The sequence below is a fragment of the Polyodon spathula genome, chromosome 2 (assembly GCF_017654505.1).
Source record: "Polyodon spathula isolate WHYD16114869_AA chromosome 2, ASM1765450v1, whole genome shotgun sequence".
NCBI lineage: Eukaryota > Metazoa > Chordata > Actinopteri > Acipenseriformes > Polyodontidae > Polyodon > Polyodon spathula.
The window spans coordinates 70,817,059-70,839,057 of record NC_054535.1 but is presented as its reverse complement, the minus strand read 5'-3'; the positions used below and the strand labels follow the sequence as shown (position 1 = coordinate 70,839,057).

At 36.5% G+C, this 21,999-nt stretch overlaps 1 protein-coding gene across 1 annotated transcript in view; it reads right to left on the bottom strand.

Annotated features, from left to right (window-relative positions):
• Positions 1-20,243: 20,243 nt before the first annotated feature.
• LOC121299807 (integrin alpha-2-like) overlaps positions 20,244-21,999 on the bottom strand; it is a 51,279-nt gene continuing 49,523 nt past the window's right edge. The window contains exon 30 of the mRNA XM_041227900.1: positions 20,244-21,918. Coding sequence (XP_041083834.1) covers positions 21,829-21,918 — 90 coding nt within the window. The 3' untranslated portion in view covers positions 20,244-21,828. The remainder of the gene's footprint in view (positions 21,919-21,999) is intronic.

Sequence of the window (21,999 nt, the reverse complement as noted above, 5' to 3'; positions counted from 1 at the left end):
CTTGAAATTAAGACAAAGACTGGTCAGTGCCTTTAAATATGAGCAATATTTCTGGGACTTCTCAATCGTGCGTAAAAAACATTACTTTAAATGTACGTTTTGAAGTAATACGTGTTAGTAAATCTCAATGTCACTGAAATGTTTCGCTTGTGGAAATTTGCATTTAAAACACCCCTGTATATCCTTATATAGTAAATGTATAGTCTGTCATGGCTCCATTTTCTCCGAGTGCCCACACTGCTGTTCTGAAGAATAAATGAATCGTGGATTCCGCCTGGCCATTTAGCCAGAGCAGTTGGGCATGACATATAACCAGCACATTGAGTGGAACTCTCCCCTGTTCACAGAATTAAAGTTCATTCAGTGTCTGCTTTAATTGCTGTTTGGGTGCAATCTATAACACCAACGGCATTGGGGAACCCAGCAATTAAATGAAAATCCCTTTTTATTTCAATCTGCTGCTGTCCGTCAATGTAAGGAAACTGAATGTACTGAGGACAAAGGGCAATTATGGAGTCCAAAACCACTGGCATCAGTGCTCTGAAAGAGACTTGTGAAAGGCCATGTATGTCTTCGATCTGTCTTTGAAAGGTACCAGTGGCCAAAAAGCCAGGAGTAGACAGGACTTGTGTACGTGCAGGAATGGGATGAGTGCGCAAGGGTTGGTCTGTGTAGCCAAGGTCCACATATCTCACAATTCCAATAGGACTTCCTTGGGAAAGTGGTAGCTTGAAAAAAGTGTTTCTGTGCAAAGAAGTCATAACGACCCCTAAACACTCTCAATGAAAAGAAGGGCTAGCAAGGTCTTCCAAAAGGGTGAGATCAGCCATTTTCAAGAGGTTTACAATTCTGTCAATTTGTAGTGAAAATGTTTGCATATTAATAGGCTGCACGTCTGTTTCTACTTATTATTTTGCAATTTCCAATGCAGGACAGAAAGGGCTAATAGTTTTCTATTTAGTTTGTAATACTTGTGGTGATAATCAATATTGATACCACTGTGTGGATAATTATAATATTAGGCTAATTGTGTGTGTATGTGTGTGTGTGTGTGTGTGTGTGTGTGTGTGTGTGTGTGTATATATATATATATATATATATATATATATATATATATATATATAATGTGTGTGTGTGTGTGTGTGTGTGTGTCAAATTTCAGCTATACATGCAATTGTTTTTCATTATGCAGGGATGGTGTATCTTTATCCTGAATAGCGGGAAACGGTTGTACGCATGGTCCAGAGTGTGCGTGAAACTACGAACATTTCCACGCAAAATTGCATGTTGATAAATCTCATTTTGTTAGGCTGTGCGTACGCACAATTTAGAATGAATTTTTTTGCGTATGTACGATATGATAAATATTTCCCCTGGTCTTCAAAACAGTGGGGTCATGCTGATCTGTACTGAGTGGACTTAGTAAGGTTGTTCCTCCACTAAACCTCAGTTCTCACTATGCTCAACTTGAAAAAAGGCTGAAAGTACTACAGATTGGAATTCACTCATACCTAATGATAAAGATTACATAATAATGTGACCAAATAAGGAAATATCTGTGTTTCCTGAACCATTAACCAGACAAAATACTAGCTCGATAACTGCAGTACTGATAAATTAAAAAAATACCAAATTCATAAGATGTGATGAAATTAACATTTAATTTATAGCAATAAATAATAGAAAATAATGAAACAGCATGTCAATAAAAGCAATAAAGTTCTACATTACAACAGCTGATCCTGTTTAAAATGTCCCACGCTTGTTGCAACTGCAAGCCATTTCTGGATCTTGGCAAAAACAATCTGATTCAAACTGGTGAACGTTGTGTTTTTGAACGGAGTCCTATTACACTGTAATAATCCAGAGAATGCTTAATCTGATTCGAGAAGTACATTCATAAATGTAATAAAATAAATGTAGCCCGTGATCCTGTTTCCTGTTGCATGTGGTTATGCAATCAGGTTAATTGTAAAACTTTAAACTAGCTTGAGTGAAATGGCATACAGGAAATAACAACATTCAATAAAAATGTTGCATATTAAATGCATATTGACGGCTGCTGTATTATTTCTCCAAAGTGTGCTTGTATATTAAATGCATATTGAGGCTTACCTTGTTACTTGCTGTTTGCAGTGAGGCTGATGGTCATGAAGTCCTGCCCCGTTATGGGTCCTGAAACCATATGAACCTGAAACTTTCCAGGTGACACTCATTTCACACATGAATATTTTATTATTATGAATATCGGAAGACATGGTTGTTGCTGCTGTATTTGCTTCTAAAAAACCAATTAGCTTTTGATGCTTTGATCAGCAGAAGCGATGTTGTTCTAGAATATTACATCTGCTGCACTGTTTAACTCTTGTTACAAACTTATTTTGATTCCTTTGTGGTAGCCGTAGGGCTAGGTATCGGGCTGTCTTTACGATACTATACGAGGGGATACGCTACGATACGGATCACGATAGAGTAAACGAAACATAAAAAAAAAATAAAAAAATCACACAAATGTCATTTGTTTTGTCAAATAAGTTTCATGGCCTGTTTGGCTTTTGTTTCCTGTTTATTCTTTAAAATACATTTCTTTAAAACAAAATTACAAGTCAGGGCTGTCTTAGGCGCCAAATGCTGGGTATCCCTTCAGGAGCATGTTGGTTGCTATCATAGTCAACTGCTTAAAATACAACAACTTGTTAAGACACTAAAGTGATACTAAAACAGTGACTTAATGTCTGTACTCACGTGTTTGTTGCCACGCTCTGTGTTTAGCTTTTTAACTACTGGCCCCTTGGGCTACTGAGCTAGTGTTTTTACTGGTCCAGATGCAATTTTATCTGGCCCAATTCATTTATGTATTTTTTCACTGATGGTTTTTATTTTCAGTATGTTTCTAACTGTGTATGGTAACCAAAGAGAGCCCACATCTCAAAAGAAAGTGGCTAAACAAAGTCTTTCAATATGTTACTTCAGCCATTTAACACACACACATTTGTGTGCTTGTCAGAAAATGAAAATACTCTAGTCAAGATTTGAAAATGTATGCGTACAAATGAGACTCATTTTTTCACAAGCAAACCCGCAACCAAGCTGTTCCCATACATTAAGAAGAAAGAGTTCTATATAGAACCTTTTACGGTTCTTTGGCGTGCTTCACATATGGAACCCTAAAAGGGTCTATATAGAACCATTTTAGAGGGTTCTTTTGACAGAACCCCATATGGTTCCTTAGATTGAACCTTTAAGGGTTCATTATAGAACCCCTATCAAGGACAGGATTAAGGGCACCTTTTTATTTACACGAAAAAAAAAAAAAAAACTATTCTAATAGCATATTTCATATTCGAGTACACATTATACATAAGTTGTATACATTTTTTTTTTTAATGCTGACACTTAATGGGTGTTATGTCAGTCTTAAATCCGTTATTTGCATATTAAACGTAGGACCCTAATTAATTATGCAATGCTTGTAATGGCAACATTCTACAGTAATTGTATTTGGTTTGAAAATGTTGCCAATTTTATTGCCTTGTTTTTATTTAACAGATCCCTGAATGCCAAAAAGTATCATTTCTGTAGTTTGTGCGCATGCCTGTAAAGTTGTCATTTTCACTGCCAAATAGTGTCAGTCTAAAAATGAAAGAACCTTTTGCATTAGAAAATGTTTGGTTTTTTTTTGTTTGTTTTTTTAGGGTAAATTCCCAGTTCAAAAAATTGCATAGAAGTATAAGGCGGTACTCGGGGAAAACTTCACTTTAGAACGTAAACTTACTAAAACATCTTTACATAAGAGTAGAGAAACTTGGAGATGTTTGGAAATGTGCAGTCAACTTACCCTTAGGGATGTTTTGCTTAATTCAGCTATCTATTTTGATATTTTGGTCATGTTTTAAAAAAGTAAAGCAGTACTTGCTGTAACCTGCCATACTTAATTAGTCACATTTTGTGCTACAGACGTTTTCCAACTCGTATAGGCTAATAAAGTTTGTAAACTTTCTTATTAATTAAAGATGCAGCCACACATAAAAAGCGGATTTATGGAGTACACTATTTACTTGGTTTAACTTAAAACAGCCAACCAGTACTGTAACAAGAGCCAATGGATTGCCCATAACCACACTATTACATATATATATATATATATATATATATATATATATATATATATATATATATATATATATATATATATATATATAATATGATGTGCTATGTACATGTGCATGCAACGTTTACGTTGATGTACGACAAACATTTATGCATAATACATCGTGTATATTAGGACACTCCTAAACTGTGAAGTGTTGATATTTATTGATGATGTTAGGACTATGTACCTGTAGATAATCTATGTTTGTACAAAACTAATAACGTAAATTAAGTCTTCATTCAGATTGGCTCAAGGGAAAGTCAGTGGTGTGTGTGGGTGTCTCACCTATTAAGTTTATAATGTTAACTTTTAAAACCACAGTGTTATTCTGTATTGTTTCTAGAAAGAAAAAAAAAAAGTTACATGATACAGGACACTAGCGGCAATAGAGTCCAATGTAATTAAAAAAAATTAAAAAAATATAAACCCAATAAAATACTTTTTTTATAGCAAATATATTTTTATTGAATATTTAGTAGGGGTCCATCCAAACATTTGATATGAACAATTTGTCATGTGTTATTATATTTAATGAGCTGTGGTACGTATTTTGCTGGCGAGACAGTACTGTGAAAAAGTATTTGCCCCGTCTGGTTTTCTGCATTTTTGCACATTTTTCACATTGAGTTTGGTCAGATCTTTTTGTGGGTTGTAATAGTATGTAGAGAGTGTCTGAGAGAAAAAATGACGCCAAAGTTTGGTGCTTCTTTCATTTGTTTGGTGTGCAAGGTAATAAAACATGTAATCTTCAGGTGTGAAAAAGTTATTGCCCCCCCTAGTTAACTCAACCCAATTAAAGGGGTAATTAGGGTCAGCTGTTTCAATACTTTGGTTAACAATCAGGCCTGATTTGGGCCAGCCCTGCCCAATATAAATCTTTGGCCCTTACCAACAGAGTCACATCATGACACGATCAAAAGAAATTCCTGAAGACCTCTGGAAAAAAGTTGTTGATGCCTATCCGTCTGGAAAAGGTTAGAAAGCCATTTTAAGGCTCTGGGGCTCCACCAAACCACAGTCAGAGCCATATTATCCAAATGAGAAAGTTTGGGCAGTACTGAATCTTCCCAGGAGGGGCTGTCCTGCCAAAATCTCTCCAAGTGCAAGGAGTAAAATTGTCCAGGAAGTCACAAAGAACCCTACACAACATCCAGGGATCTGCAGGCCTCTCTCGCCTCGGCTAAAGTCAGTGTTCATGACTCCACCATCAGAAAGACACTGGGCAAAAATGGGATTCATGGCAGAGTAGCAAGCAGAAACCACCGCTCACTAAGAAGAACATGAATGCTCATCTCAAGTTTGCCAAAAAGCACCTCTATGGACAGATGAGTCAAAAGTGGAACTTTTTGGCCAACATGGGCCCCATTATGTCTGGTGAAAACCAAACACTGCATTCCACAGTAAGAACCTCATAACAACGGTCAAGCATGGTGGTGGTAGTGTCATGATTTGGGGATGCTTTGCTGCATCAGGACCTGGACGACTTGCCATCATTGAAGGAACCATGAATTCTGCTCTGTATCAGAGAATTCTACAGGAGAATGTCAGGCCATCCGTCCATGAGCTGAAGCTGAAGCTTAGCTGGGTCATGCAGCAAGACAATGATCTGAAACACACAAGCAAGTCTACATCAGAATGGTTGAAGTTTTAAGTTTTGGAATAGCCTAGTCAAAGTCCAGACCTAAACCACATTGAGCTGTTGTGGCAGGACCTGAAACAAGTAGTTTATGATCAAACCCACAAATGTCACTGAGCTGAAGCAGCTCTGCATGAAGGAGTGGGCCAAAATTCCTTCACAGCGCTGTGAGAGACTGAGCAATAACTACAGGAAGTGTTTGGTTGCAGTTATTGCTGCTAAAGATGGCGTAACCAGTTATTGAGTCTAAGGGGGTGATTACTTTTTCACACGGGGGCATTGGGTGTTGCACAACTTTCTTTAATAAATAAATGAAATAAATATCAAAATTTTGCGTTATTTGTTCACTCAGGATCTAATATTAAATTTTGGTTGAAGATCTGATAACATTCAGTGTCAAAAATATGCACAAATGCAGAAAATCAGACAGGGGGCAAATACTTTTTAACGGTACTGTATGTTATGCAGATATCTCACTAATTACATTTTTATTTTAGGCAATGAACTGTATTATATGGGGAAAGATAAGGCCGGAGAAAGGCAGGTTGTGTTTAATAAAATCACAAGGAGAGAAATCTTCAGAGAATGTCATGACTCTCCCATGGGAAGTCATTTTGGTCAGAAGAAAACCCTTAAGATAGAGGCTAGATTCTACTGGTGAAGCATGACAAAAGACATGGGTATGCTACATTATAGCAGTTCTAAAGTTCATATTGGAATTAAACTGAAACTGAGTATTATTATTATCAGTGTTATTCTGTGTAAACATTTTGACAGGAAAAAGTCAGCTACAATAAAAAACATAGCTATCTAGCTATCTATCTCTATCTATCAATGAATGCATAATACCAAGTAGGCAGTCATTCACAATGTTGTGAAGTGCTTTACATGTCTTTTGCAGTCTAGGAGTGAATTAAAATGAAGATTGAAATGATGGCAGGATAACCATTTATCATTGCTTCATATTTTACAAGGTTTTATATTATGAATGTTTACATCTTTTTTTAAATTATATATTAGTTTTTATTCTCATTTTGTTTACAGATAAGTCTCTGTGACAAATGTCAACGGACTCAAAATAAAAACGGTATGCTCAGGTCTTAAGCCAATTCCCATTGAAGGTCTTTGGTTTTTGCTGGGAATTGACTTGATTGTGCCATTTGTTAGGTCAAACAAGAGGAATACGTTTGTTTTAACAGCAATAGATTATTTTACAAAGTGGCCAGAAGCTGTACCTATACCCACTAAAGACACACAGAGTGTCTCAGTTTAAATAACGACGTGACACTATTTGGCACCTATAGATGCCAAATTCTTCCAGGTGACACTATTTGGCAGTGACACTTTTAGGCATAACACTGGCGAATTTTAAATGTGTGAACTGAAATAACATAATGAATATAGCAAGTGTTAAAAGAAGAAATCCAAACTTGTGTAACATTGAAATTAGAAAGGTAATTTAATGTTATGATGACTATAAAGACGTATTCAATGTTAAGCAGAACAACGCAGTGACTATAAGAAAATGCAAGATACTTGGAGTTGGAAAGGAGTTCTTTTTCTTTAACTGGACTGCAGTTCAATTTAAAACATCTACTGTTGACTTTCTGTGAAGGGATGGAGCAACATCAACATTTGTACTAAATGTTAAAAATACAACCAGGTATCCTTGTTTTGAATTATTTACAGGCTATTGAATAAACAAAGTAACTTGACTTAAATTCACCTGATGTCAGTACTTGATGGCTGCTTATAATTGGTAATGTTAAACTATTGTAATGTTGCATTTTCTTTTTTGACCAGGTTGCAATATTTACACTTAAGATTATTTTATAAATATTATTAATTAGAATTAAACAGATGTAGAATATTTAGGTTGCTATATGATAGGTGTTTTATTCTGAATACACTACAGCAAAAATTATTTGGTGGTTTGCGCAATATTATGCTATTGTTGTTTAAATTGGAAGAGATATGTGCTGTGACGTTGCTGCTTACTGAGTTCCGTATTTTAATTAAGTAAACAAAAGGAATAAAAAAAACTTGTGCCTAAGGAAATAGGGTACAGAGCGAAGAAATCTCGTCTTTGACAATGTTTGAACACTTCGTGAACCCGGCTAATCTTTACCGGTTTACACTGTTATGCTGTCTGCTTGTACACACGCATTTGCCGTACGGGATCAGAGTTCGGGTAATCGAATACACAAAAATGTTGCACCCTGTGTATTCAATTAGGATACTATTTGAAATTTCCGTCCTTATATACACTATTAAAACAATATTCATAATACAAAATAATAACAATCCTTCTCAGAGCATTGTCGCTTATGTAGCCCCTAGTCAGCGCCAATCTTGTTGCGTGATGCCAACGGGTCCTGGAAAGATTCTGAATGGCATTTTTGACCTAAACACATCGGATCCCAAATCAAAAAGTTAGTCAATTCGATCGCGTATCTGGGTATCCATTGGGACATCTTACTGTGAGACTGGATATGATACGAAATGTTTAATTCACAACAAATAAAGCTGCTGTTTTATCTGCAAGTCTGGGAAACTGATGTCAAACAAGGGAGAATGTTACTTTTTTTCCACTGTCATAATGAAGCCCCCACTCTAAATGTTTGTCTTCAATTTTTTTTTTAAAATAATTACTTTATGATTTATTGATTTCAGCACTTTCCTTTTGGCTTAGTAGAAACCCTGATTAGTAAAAGATTTGCCATGTCGCGGGATGAGTACCAACACAGCACTTCGGTACGCAGTCTAAGATTCTGACTGAACAACAAATATGACGTGCGCCACGAAAGTTAGGATTAGTTCGTAGTTATGTTTTTAAAAAATTTTCAGCTTTTTGACACACTAATTAATTTTCCTGGGTTCATGAAAGGGAAGACATGTGACTATATATATATAGTTGTAGAAAATTAAAAATAAAAACTGAAATAGCTTGGCTTGATAAGTGTCCACCCCCCTTGTAATAGAATTCCTAAATTAGCTCAGGTATAACCAATCGCCTTCAAAATCACACACCAAGTTGAGTGGCTACCACCGTGTAAAATTGTAGTGATTCACATGATTTCAGGATAAATTCAGAAGTTCCTGTAGGTTCCCTCTGCTGGGTAGTGCATTTCAAAGCAAAGACTCAATCATGAGCACCAAGGAGCTTTCAAAAGAACTCCGGGACAAAGTTGTTGAAAGGCACAGATTTGGGGATGGGTATAAAAAAATATCAAAGGCCTTGAATATCCCTTGGAGCACAGTAAAAACGATTATTAAAAGGTGGAAGGTGTATGGCACCACCAAGACCCTGTCTAGATCAGACCGTCTCCAAGCTGGATAACCAAGCAAGAAAGGCTGATCAGAGAGGCTACCAAGAGGCCAATGGCAACTTTACAAGAGCTACAGACTTTTATGGCCAAGACTGGTCAAAGTGTGCATGAGACAACAATATCCCAAGCACTCCACAAATCTGGCCTGTATAGTAGGGTGGCAAGAAGGAAGCCATTACTCAAGAAAGCCCACCTTGAATCCTGTTTTTGAAGTATGCAAAAAGTTTTGTGGTCTGACAAAACTAAAATTGAACTTTTTGGCTTAAATGCAAAGTGTTATGTTTGGTGCAAACCCAATACAGTGCATCACCCAAAGAACACCATCCCTACTGTGAAGCATGGTAGTGGCAGAATCATGTTATAGGGATGTTTCTCATTGGCAGGGATTGGGGATCTTGTCAGGATAGAAGGGAAAATGAATGGAACAAAGTACAGAGAAGTCCTTGAAGAAAACTTGCTGCCCTCTGCAAGAAAGCTGAAACTGGGACGGAATTATTTCAGCATGACAAGGACCCAAAGCACACAGCCAAAGCTACACTGGAGTGGCTAAGGAACAAAAAGGTAAATGTCATTGAGTGGCCCAGTCAGAGCCCCGACCTGAATCCAATCAAAAATTTGTGGCATGACTTGAAGATTGCTGTCCATCAACGCTCCCCAAGGAACTTGACAGAGCTTGAACAGTTTTGTAAAGAAGAATGGTCAAATATTGTCAAATCTAGGTGTGCAAAGTTGGTAAGACCTATCCCAGCTGACTCACAGCTGTAATTGCTGCCAAAGGTGCTTCCACCAAGTATTAACTCAGGGTGGAGACTTATCCAATTATGATCTTTCAGTTTTGTATTTTTAATATAGATTTTTTTTTCTCAAAAAAAACATTTTTCCCTTAATAGTGTAGAGTATGGTATGTAGATAAGTGGGGAAAAAAATCATCATTTAAACTCTGAGGCATTGCCACAACAAAATGTGAAGAAAGTTCAAAGGGGTATAGACTTTCTACAGGCACCGTACATGTCTTGGTTAGAAATGTTTCTTGTTTACATTTCAGGAGTAACAAGAAACAGTTTTGAAGGGAAAAGGTTGTTGAGTTGGAATATGTACCTTCACTACTACACCCCCATGGCTCAATCGGAGATGAAGATCTGCTGGGACATGAGGCAGAAATGCTCTTCAGTAAAACACAATGGCATTCATCACTGACTAGGGTAGGCTGTACAGCTGCATGACATTTATGTTGTAATTGCTGACAAAGTAATGTATACTCTTTAAAGGCTACAGTTTGCTGTAAGTGATCCTGTGAATGTGAATGTGAATATTGTGTTAAAAATCTATGTAATCTCCAGGAACTACATGGCTTTTAATGAAAATAGCACCCTGTAACATAACCCACTATGTGTTGATATGACTCAGACCAGGCTGTGTTTCCAGTGCATTTTACTGTTGGATGATATTTCCAATACTGTTTACTGTCAAATGATATTTCCAGTATATTTTTATCCTACAAGACAAAGTATAGTACTAAATAGAATCTGATAAATATGTTTTTACATCTCTTAATTTCACAGGGTGGTCCCGGTAGCTGAAGTGTCATAATAGCCATTTCCTCGCCTCACAGAAGCGAATCTTTTGAAGTAGTAAAATACTGCGTAGATAGACTAAAAGCAACTGTTCCAGTATGGAAGAAAGTAAGTGTTTGTTACTTAAAAAAAAAAACAATCAAATGGCCACAATTTAAAGTCACCCCACCCCACACCAACGTCTGTTTAAATGAACATTTATGGGGATACACTCGGACAGTATATTCCCAACACAGTAATAGAAAACTGGGGAATATATCAGAACTGAGTCATGCTAAAAGAACTTTTGATGTGTTATATATCAGTTCAAAATCATGGCTGCCTATTTCTTTTCACAGATCTTTAGAAATGTAAATGTAATTGATTTTAGTTAATGTGTGATTTTATTTGCATTCACACTGTATTTTTATATATTTTACTTGTGACTGAATACACAATATGCACTACTATTTCATTAATTAAAAGTTTTTTCATATTATATCTTTCCATCATAGGAAATTTATGAAACAGAGGACTGTTCTTGGAAGGAAAACAAGGAGTGCAGGTGGGCAGGAAGCAGACAGAAATAATACTGGAGCACTGCAGGAGGAAGCAGAGGAATGATAGTAGATGAAATGATGGATCAAAGTTGTGTAATAAATATGAGGATGATATATTTGATGGTAGGTTATGGAATAAAATTTGGATTTTGCAGACCTGTTTAAACATTAAATAAACCCAAGCAGACAACATTTCAGAGCCTAAAAATAGTGGTACTTGCTTCCTTACTAAAACAGAGCGCTGTCATTTGTTAAAGGCAAGCATGCAGCATCCCCCTGCGGTTGCTGCCGACATTCTCTGTCTGGTGTGGTCTTGCCCATACATCCAGACTGCACGTCTGCATCCGCTGAATTGGTTGGAAGTGTAAGGCAAGCTTTGCCAAGTTATACAGATGTGGAAATCGAAAGAGTTTCAAATCTCGGTTACCTAGGGCATCTGGCATACTTTAATAAAGGCAATATATGCAGCACGTTCGTTGTCCCATCCAATAATTGATTTTATTAGTAAGAGTCAAAACAAAACGTGCCTATTCGGGTCTAAAATTCAAACTGTGCTTAAAAAGTAAGCAGCAGGTTATCTGAAGCGAGGTGGCTGTGCTTGATCGTACGTGCAGTACTGATTTAACTTGGCTACAACCGACCGGAATACTTTTTGTCCGCGCTGGCTTCCCAGTTTGTTTTCTGAAAGATGGTTATTTTGCGCTCTGTTCAGCAGCCTCTGTTTAATGTGCGATTCTAAAGCTAAATAGCGATCAATTGTATTTTTTTCAATGACACGTTCCAAGATGTGCAAAACAATTACCTCCATCTGCATGTAGTTTCTTTGGGAAATGAGAAAAAGATCATCAGCCGAAATCTACTTCGTGTTTTTTTTTTTTTTTTTTTTTTTTTTGCTTTATCGTCCACTTGTGGTATTTTACCTCCATTGCTGAAAACGATATTTTAGTAACCTAAATTAAAACAATGCAGCATTGGCTTTGTCCCGCCCCCTACTGCACAGTACCCGTTACAGAAAAGCCAGTACAGACGCATTGATAGGCTGATTAAACCAGTAAACAAGAATGTTAACCGCTTTGGAGTATTGTTTTGTATAAGGACTTTTATTTCTTTATTTTTTGGCTTAATTGCAAAACAGGACGACGAAGGAATAATAAAAAACCCTGTCTACTGAAGTAAGTTGCGTAGTTTGCGCCGCTTGCGTTGTGCAGTACTTGAACGAACTTTCTTTTTTTCTCTCTGTACTTGTTCGGTATGCACAGGTCCCTGAAACAGGTGGATTTCGCGGTGACCCCTCAATTTCCTGATTTTCTGCAAAATCACGATTTAGGTAAATCCCTATATATTTATAAATCCAGGGCTGGTAATATAACGTGAAAAGAAACAAAAACCAAAACCAAAAACCAAAAAAACAACCAAACAAAACAAAACAAAACAAACAAAAACAAAAAAAAAAAAAACAACAAAACAGTATGATTGGTCGAGCAGGGTTCCAACAGTCCGTATATATTAGACGGATATGGACAATTCGAGCCTCATCACATATTAGAAATCACTGCGCTGCCTCACGCATTTTACAATACCGGCAGCAACCCTGTTTACAGTTACAAAGTTACAGCAACTATACTTACAACGTCAAACTCCCTGAAAGATACTGAACCATCAATACAAATCCCAAAAGTAGTAAGTATACATGCCGAGTTTAGATGAACAACAATTAAATGAACTGGAATATAACAAAACGAAGAAAAATACCCAAAAATCACAAACTGGACAATTGCCATCTTTCAGGACTGTCTAAAACAGAAACAAATTAACATACATATCTCAAGTGTGGAAAATGGACATCTTAACAAAATGCAAAGGGGTTTTCTATGGAAATGTCAGAAAATGCTCAACTCAGAGTTATCTAAATGAAAACAAACTGGGGAAAACTGGGGAATCCGTCACCTTCGTCACCTCAAAGAATGTCTTTTTAACTGTTTGTAAATGTTACAGAAACACAAAGACCCGTCTAAACATTATCCAGCCCTCTGCCACATATTTCTGGAATCTGAGACGGCACTGAATTTATTTTTATTCCTCCCATCGCTGCGTTCTGCAGCCAACAGCGTCCTCCACTTGGAGAAACAAATAATAATTCAGTGCCTTCTCAACACCGCCACCTGGTGGATATTTTCAATGGCAATGTGCAATTCACCACAGATCCTATATATATATATATATATATATATATATATATATATATATATATATATATATATACTTTTCATGTTTCAATTAAGTCAATGTACTAGCTTAACTTAGTGTGACTTTTTTGTGGTCCCTTTATATTTAATACTAATATTGCCCTAAACACAATTTATTTTTCTAAATCCTCTGTTTGACCTGGATTATAAATGCAATAAGGCCCTTCAGTGTGTCCGTATGCATCCTTATTTTAAATGATGGATAAGTATTTGCATGCTGTAACATTTTACCATGTTGTAGAATTTAATTTAATAACTTGTAATCCTGATTTCCCTGCACACGAGTACAGATTCTTACACTGGTATAATGTTGTAGAATACAGAATACTCTCTTTTTTTTTTTGGAAGGCACCAACAAATATCTGCATTGTTTTAAAAACCCTATCTTGATTTCTTTTTGCTATCATAGCTAAATGTTAGCATAGCTAATAATAATAGTTCCATCCTGGATACTAGCTCTTCTCTTAGCTGCAATGACTTCTTAAACTATTTAAAAAACAAAATAGTAGACATCAGAAATCAGATTCCACAGATGCCTTCTTTAGAGGAGGATTGAACTACAATATTACCAACTAGAGCTGTTAAGGCTACTGTGGAGGTTTTCTCTTTGATTACCCTACACGAGCTGACAGCGTTGGTCCAGCATATGCGAGCTACTACATGCTCTCTTCATCCTATTCCTACAAAACTATTAAAATAAGTTCTTGGTGTTATTAATACCCACATTTTAAAAATGATAAATGGTTCACTTTCCTCCTGTATAATTTCCTCAGCACTTAAGGTAGCTGTGGTAGAATGTCACTGATTCTGGCACGTCCCTTTTGTGCTACAAGTCATTGGATCCTTTTGCATGGAAGGCCTCGTTTGCAAGGTTGTGAGGTTCTATGATGGACCCAGATTCAGTTAAAATGTGTTTGCCCCTGACGATGGGAATGAGAATGCTGAGATGGGAGTCTAGCTAACAAGATTTAAGTTTTTGCAGTTATCAAGTAAAGACCCTGGTCACCCACAGCTGTGGTGGTTTTGACAGACTCACTGAGAGCAGAAACTGACCCAAGACTGTTACAGTTACTGGAAGCAGGACAATCTTTGGGATACAAATTGAACATTTGTGAAACTGCAACAAATTATTGTAATGCCTGTAATGTGTTTTTAAAGAATGTAAAATCAGTAGAAAGTATTATTAGCAGATCTGCACAGGCCTGTCGTGGTATTCACAGAACCAGCCCAAGCTGAGCCTGGCGCAGAGTTCGAATCCTGTTGGGAACGTGCCGAGTTATTAGTCATGAATTGGATGATTTAAACTGGCCTGTATTGATTGAAGTAATATGATATACTCTTTATCAATAATTATAGTAATACTGTATATGCTCATTTCAAATAGATATGTATACCTAGTAGAAAACAAAGGGTTTATGTTGTGTGCAGTCTGTGAAAGCACCTGCTGGAAGGAGTGAAACTTGGCAGGCTCTTACCAGAAGAAGACCTTGTTAGTGCATTCCAGTTTTTTTTTTTTATCCATTTTCTTTCGTTACTTTACTTTCATTACTTTTGGATAACAGAAGGTAGGTGTTTATATTAAAATAAAAGGAGTTTTAAAAAAGGAGTTGACCGGATCCTTCTAGAATATATTATTAACTCAAGGAGAAGAACTGTCAAGGCAGATTGATGATTAGATTTAATTGGGACTCCTGATGTATTCAGAGGGAAAATCCCATATAAGCCCAGAGCAAGACCGCATTCAATACCATTAGTCTTGATTTTGCAAGCTGCTGTGGTTCATGCTCTGAGGGTCTCTGAAAAAAAAACTGGTTTGATGTTCAGAAGTCTGCCTTTTGAAGACAGTTCTTATTTTTCATATGTCCTACACTACACTTCCATATACTGAAAGGTAAGCACATATTTGAATTTAATATCTCTTTTATATTGGATGCATTGCTATAACGTTGTGGTTTCCAAACTTTTTAGGCCCCGTATCCATTTCCAAAAAATCTAGTCTACCGCGTACCCCCATCTCAGATAGGCCCATATATAACAGAAAAACAAATTGTATTTTCTAATTACTAGGCTTAAGTACTTGCTGATGTTAACTGTGTGTGTGTGTGTGTGTGTGTGTGTGTGTATATATATATATATATATATATATATATATATATATATATATATATATATATATATATATATATATATAGATTACATGCATACCTGCCAATGGATGGATGTGCCTGCCTTTTTCACAGATTTCAGTAAAATTACATCCTGATTAGTAAACAATGCAGCCCTTAGACAAGGGTATGTTATTCTGTATTTTAAAATGAACAAAAAAAAAATGTTACAAAATAAAATTAAGCAGGACTCGATTTGCTGGCTCAGAAGGCACATGGAAGGAGCAGAGTTCAGCCAGTTCCTGTGCATGGAAAACTGCTAAAATTTACAAAAAGAGGCATCTTTAAAAAAAAAATAATAATAATCTGGTACTAGCAGAACTATGTGAATATTGAATAACACATTAAAATGTGTGTTTTTTTTCATTTAGTTATTTACTTATTTTTTTTAACTCGAGTGTTACGGTTTAACACTTGAGCTGGACATTTCAAATGCCATGCGTGCTTTGTGCAATATCAAATCCAGCCAGAATACGCACATTGTTTTGAAGTGAATATTTCCAAAAACTAAATTTAATTAAAGTAGAAAGGAGACATTTATATCATGCAGTCAAAAATTACTTTTAGCAAAATGTTTACATGTTAGTGTTTAGTGCAGTCGTCTGTTCATGTTAATCAGCTGCCAGACAACCTGTTGATGGACACTCAATAGGTCTCGAGTAGGGAATTCAATTTCAGACACTTCCCAATCCAGGAGTTAGGGATTAATTATTATTAAAAAAAATAAATAAAAACGCGATTCAATTTTTGTAATAATAAATAATAATAATAATAATAATAATAATAATAATAATAATAATACCGTGCTTTTGCTTTTATTAACCTAATAATTAGTGGCGTACATGCGTAGGCTAATGCAATTACTTGACAAAGGAGTTCTTCAACGAATTAGTCAAAAAAACACATAAAGCATTCCAAGTAAAGATAACACAGTCTTGTACGTCCCAGCTCCAGCGCAGTGATTTCTAAGTAGGGCGGCACAGCTGCCTGCTAAAACATAAACTTCGATAAAACACACTGAACTGATTAAACTAAACTACAAACACTGAACATTTAAACTCCAGAAAGCAAACGTACAAGTAAATGCTACACATTTTAAAAAGAAGCAACATAATGATTATTATTATTTTTCTTTTTAGCCTACAGACTGCAGAACCACTGCCCTGCTATTTAAATATGTAATTTTGCCATGTGTGCGCTCAACGCACACTCACTGTCAGCAGCCGTTTGGGTGTTTTATAGTTAAACTCGCCCAACAGAAAGGAAACGTACACCAGTACGGCTGTGGTTTTATTTGAAAGGAGATTCAACATTGTTAATTCGATTGCTAAGTCGCAAAGTACTACAATTTGGTAAATAAATAAACAAATAAATAAATACAAATCCGTTGTCCGCCATTTTTCTCGCGTACCCCGTGAGGAGAGCTTAAGTACCTCCAGGGGTACGCGTACCCCAGTTTGAAAACCGCTGCTCTAGAGTTTAGCGGTGGGCTAAGCATATGGTAACTATATTTGTATTACTGTATTGAAGTATTAATGCTGTTCTATCTGTAATGGCACTGGAGACGCCCGGATTGCCTGTCAACTGGGCTTCGAAGTAGTCTGTTTAAACTATGAGTACTTTGTGATACTTCGTATGAAAAGCGTTATATGAAATAAATAAATAAATAAATAGATAGAACCTCCGCTTTTACAAAGTACGTTTGGTTTAACAACAAGCTAAGGCAAACGAGTTCCAAACTTTCCATATATATGTTCAGTTTAGCAGGTAAGTGGAAATGAGCCCAGTATTATACTCTGGGGTTTGGTCTGCCTCTCAAGTGTTTGTAACCGTCATACAATCACAATTGAAACCCTCACAAGCCCTGCTTTTTGAAATGAGAAAAGCATGGTTGGATTTTGTCACATGCTATCATTAGATGAGCAAGTTCCTGACATAGTGTGTGTCTGTGGTATAAACCACTTGCCTACAAGACAACTGTGTTTGCTCACTGCTTTTAACAGCATGTTTAAAACAGTTCTGTTTACACTAATTAGTCCCAACAAGTACAGTCATTGTTTTCTGAAGACACATCTCTGAAAAAATATCAGCAACAAATTTGAGGTCATCACATGTTTTATTTCTTTAAAGTGTGCAATCGTAAATAAGCTTTCAGTTGTAATCCTCACATAGTACCAGCCTGGCATGAGACTGGCATTGCGAATATCCACATTAAATCTGTACAAAATGCCTGCAGTGGTAGAAGTACACTGTGCACAGTCAGTGCAATCAGAAGCACTTTCAAATCAAGGCACTTCTGACATTTAACCCAAAGATCCACTGTTTAAATGGTAGTGCCTACACCAAGAGATTCTCACAATACAATGCGTTCCTGAAATTGTATACTACTTTATATACAAACTATATACAGCATTGGGATTTTCAAGTACATTCTTTTAAAAACATTTTAAGTGAATGTTTACAGCTAAGGCCAAATGTTTTGCATCACCCTCTGGAATTAACTCATTTTGCTTCATAAGGTCGATTTGAATGAAACCTGCTGAATAATGTTCCGTTAACATATTGAATTGTATACCGCTTTGTAGTTTTCCATATACTTCACAAAAAACTGACAAACTGAAAAATGGAAATCTAACATGAAATACTACAGTAGGGGAGACTGGGACTGGTTGTCACACTTTTTATTCTTTATTATTTTCCTCAATCTGGTGATATGCTGCGAGGTTCTGTTCCTAGTTATATTGAAGAATAACTCTTCACATACAAATTGATGATTTTTATTTCAGTATAACTTTATTCCAAATATGATATTTAGACAATTGAAAATGTGCCAGTCACCTGTGACAACCTGACCCATACTGGGGTTGGTTGTCACACGATATGGGGTTGGTTGTCACAACGTAGTTCTTGCTTTTACAGTAGACAAAAATGCAACATTTGTATTTTTATTTTTTTTTAAATAACATAAAGTTTCTACTGTGTAAAATGACAGAAAAAGTTGTATTTTTACTTTTTATGTTAGCATAAAAAATACAGACCTATATATATATATTTGAAATGTTGACCCATGCTACAAAATAATACCACAGCCTCCACTGAACCTGAGGACAAACAGTAAATAATTTAAATAAGCATTACATTGTGTCATATCCCACATTTTGGTGTAAGAAAGTAGAAATAAAAAATATAAGACTTCTTCCTATAGGAGTTACATGTGACAACCAACCCCCAAAACTATGTGACAACCAGCCCCAACCAGACTTTACATGATAATTTAATTCTCTCAGTACTACTGGGAGAACCCACTGGTTTTGTTTTTACACCAGAAGACAGACAGTATCTGGATCTATTTAACATGGCCACCAGTTCAAACAAACTCCAATACTACTAACAGTTATAACATAAATAACAAGATATGCATTTTTTATTTTGGGTATGAAAAAAAAAAAAAAAAATGTGCTAACCTTTATGTTAGATCGAACTAACCTCAAATTACAAGATGGTTGACTTCCAGACATTAGAACACACATTTCAGTGCATCACCTGCCTGCGCCATCTAGCTTCATAGCTATAAGCACTGTGACAACCAACCTGTGCGACAACTAACCCCGGTCTCCCCGACTGCTGCTATGGCTTCCGATAGACACGCGATATAATTTAGTAGTTACTTTGATTACATGATTTTAAATAAAATATTTAAATTATGTTCACATATACAGTGCTTCCTCGCTATAACACTGGTCTTTGGGGACACACAATATGAGCGTTAGAAACGGAGTGTTATAAACGGGGGAGAGGGTGGGGGACGCCTCGGACACAACACACATCTGACTAAAATACAAACTAAAATAACTCCCTCTCTATAATGCACATATAGTGAAGCAAAAATGTAACTCTCCGTGAATTAACCATGCATTAAGCACCAGGTAATCAACGCAATATTTTTTACCAAAAAAAAAAAAAAAAAAAGAGGTAACATTCCCACTCGTGTATCAGTTTATTAGCAGTTTTTAAACTATAAATAGCCAGCCGGGAGTTCAGTTCGAAGTGACAGACAAGCAAGCCAACTGCGAGAAGGAGAGCGGGTCGGGAGAGGGGAAAGAGAGAATGGGCTCGCCCCACGTTCGCCTGCCGAAGCTGAAGCGTCTCGTCTCCCGGAGAAAGCTGCAGCTCCTCTCACAGCAAAACAGTAAATACATTAGGAAAGATAACCACGTAATAGTGCTAATATTTATTTAGTTATAAAACGGATGCTGAATAAGATGTCTGTGTTATAAAGTGCCAGTGCAGCTTTTCTTCGGTTCAGATAATGTATCAAAAGGGAGAAACAGAAACGGAAGTTAGAGAAGTTGTTTACTGTTTGAACAACACCAGTACTGTGTTTAGTGTAGAAATATTGCATGAATCACTAGTATAGGGATTTTGGGGACATGCAATAGGAGCGTTATATCCGATACGCGTTATAACCGAACGCCTTATAGTGAGGGAGCACTGTATATATATATATATATATATATATATATATATATATATATATATATATATATATATATATATATATATATATATGACAATCCTAAAATTCTAGGTGATGCAAAACTTTTGGCCATAGCTGTGCATACATTACAGTGGAATGGAAACAAAACACAAATGTACACAATTTTGTTTCAGATACATGACACTGGCGGTACTAATGCTCTCTGAGAACAACAAGCCTGGCATTTTTGTGTAGGTTTTATACATGAGAACAATTGTGTACATTAGTAATACACCAGCAAAAATATATTCAACAAGAAAGATAAAGCAGATCTCTGTACCGTTCCAAAGCATAATAAATGCAGTCAGATGCTGTTGGTGAATAATATTTGAGAAGTTTTTTCTCAAAGTAAATGAAAGTAGCCTAACCCTAACAATAACCTTGGACACAGGATCCTATTAGAATTATCCTTGAATCTGTATCATGGACATCTGGTGTGGTTTCCTTTCCACATAACAGGGAGCAAGGGTCTTGTTTTACTAGCTGATGGATAACTGCATTCTTTCAAAAGTGAAAACGAATGGTGTATTATACTCCTAAAATGTTTTGCAAGGCTTGTTAAGTACATGGGCACACTTTTCAAGTGAGTTTAACTCAATCTCAAAATATTCAGTACTGTTACATACACTGTATCTCAAGTTGGGACACAGAAAATCAGGGTGTGTTTAATATTCAGCACAATATAAAAGATGACACATATGATGATAAAATAAGCACAAAGAGGAAAATCCTGGATCCTCTTGTTTTTGCAGCTTCTCCCCTATAAACAGAACTCGTTTCCAGTGGTGTATTGGTAGTGGTTTAGTGTGCTGATTGGAAAAATGTGAAAGCATGCTTTACTGAATCCATTGAGGTACAAGGGACATGTGTCCCACCAAAATAAAAACCATGCTAACTTTCTTATTTTTGCAATGAGGTGCACGAAACAGGGTTTCAAATTTGCTGACAGGCTGGATGTGGTCATTCATATTGTCAGTTTCCTTCTCGTGATACTTGAGTCACTTTCTCAAATGTATTTTAAGAAGAAGCAGTTTCAAGAACTGCTCAATTCCTTGTGTATCTTAAGGGTTAAACCAGATACATGGATACATGAAGTTAACATGCAACAATGTAGATGATTCTGTAACTGGGCATTTCAGCAGAACCTAGTCACCAACCTAAAGGGCTAGCAGCCCATTGTATTATATCTGATATGGTTTAAGGAGACCCTAAAATGTAAGACTGCTGAAATTGTAACAATTTGTAAATGATTGCATGTTTGCACATATTCTACAGCTGCTGTCTGAACTAACGTGAGTGGAATGTTATTTTATGAAAGGGAAGTCCAATGCTGTGTATAAAAGCTGTTTTTTTTAAATGTAAATGTGATTTTACTGGAATACTCCACAGAGATCCACTCGCTATCACAGCACTACTGCCGCATATCTTCCTGCTAACTTAAGGAATCCAGTTAATGTCCAAAAAAGGAACTGGCCTCTTCATGCCAGGAATCAAATCCACTGGCCAGTTTTAATCTTTGCAGCACCTATCCCTGTACAAGTGGTGCCGTTATAGAGATTGCCATTAATAACATTCCCTTTGGTCCCCAACATGAAAGAGCATAAAGAAAGCTGCAGCTCCACTGTTCAGAGTGCTTGGGCCAGTCGCGCTCATAAAGTCTCGTCCTGCAGGGCATCAGCCTCTCCATCGTCATCGCTGCTCTTCATCAGCTGCTCGTACTTCCTTTTGAAGAAGCCAAGCTAGATTGCACAGCAGCAGCAGTAGCAGCAAGTGAACCAAAACCAACAGCAAACAAACAGAGAAACAAACTGGTCAGAGGC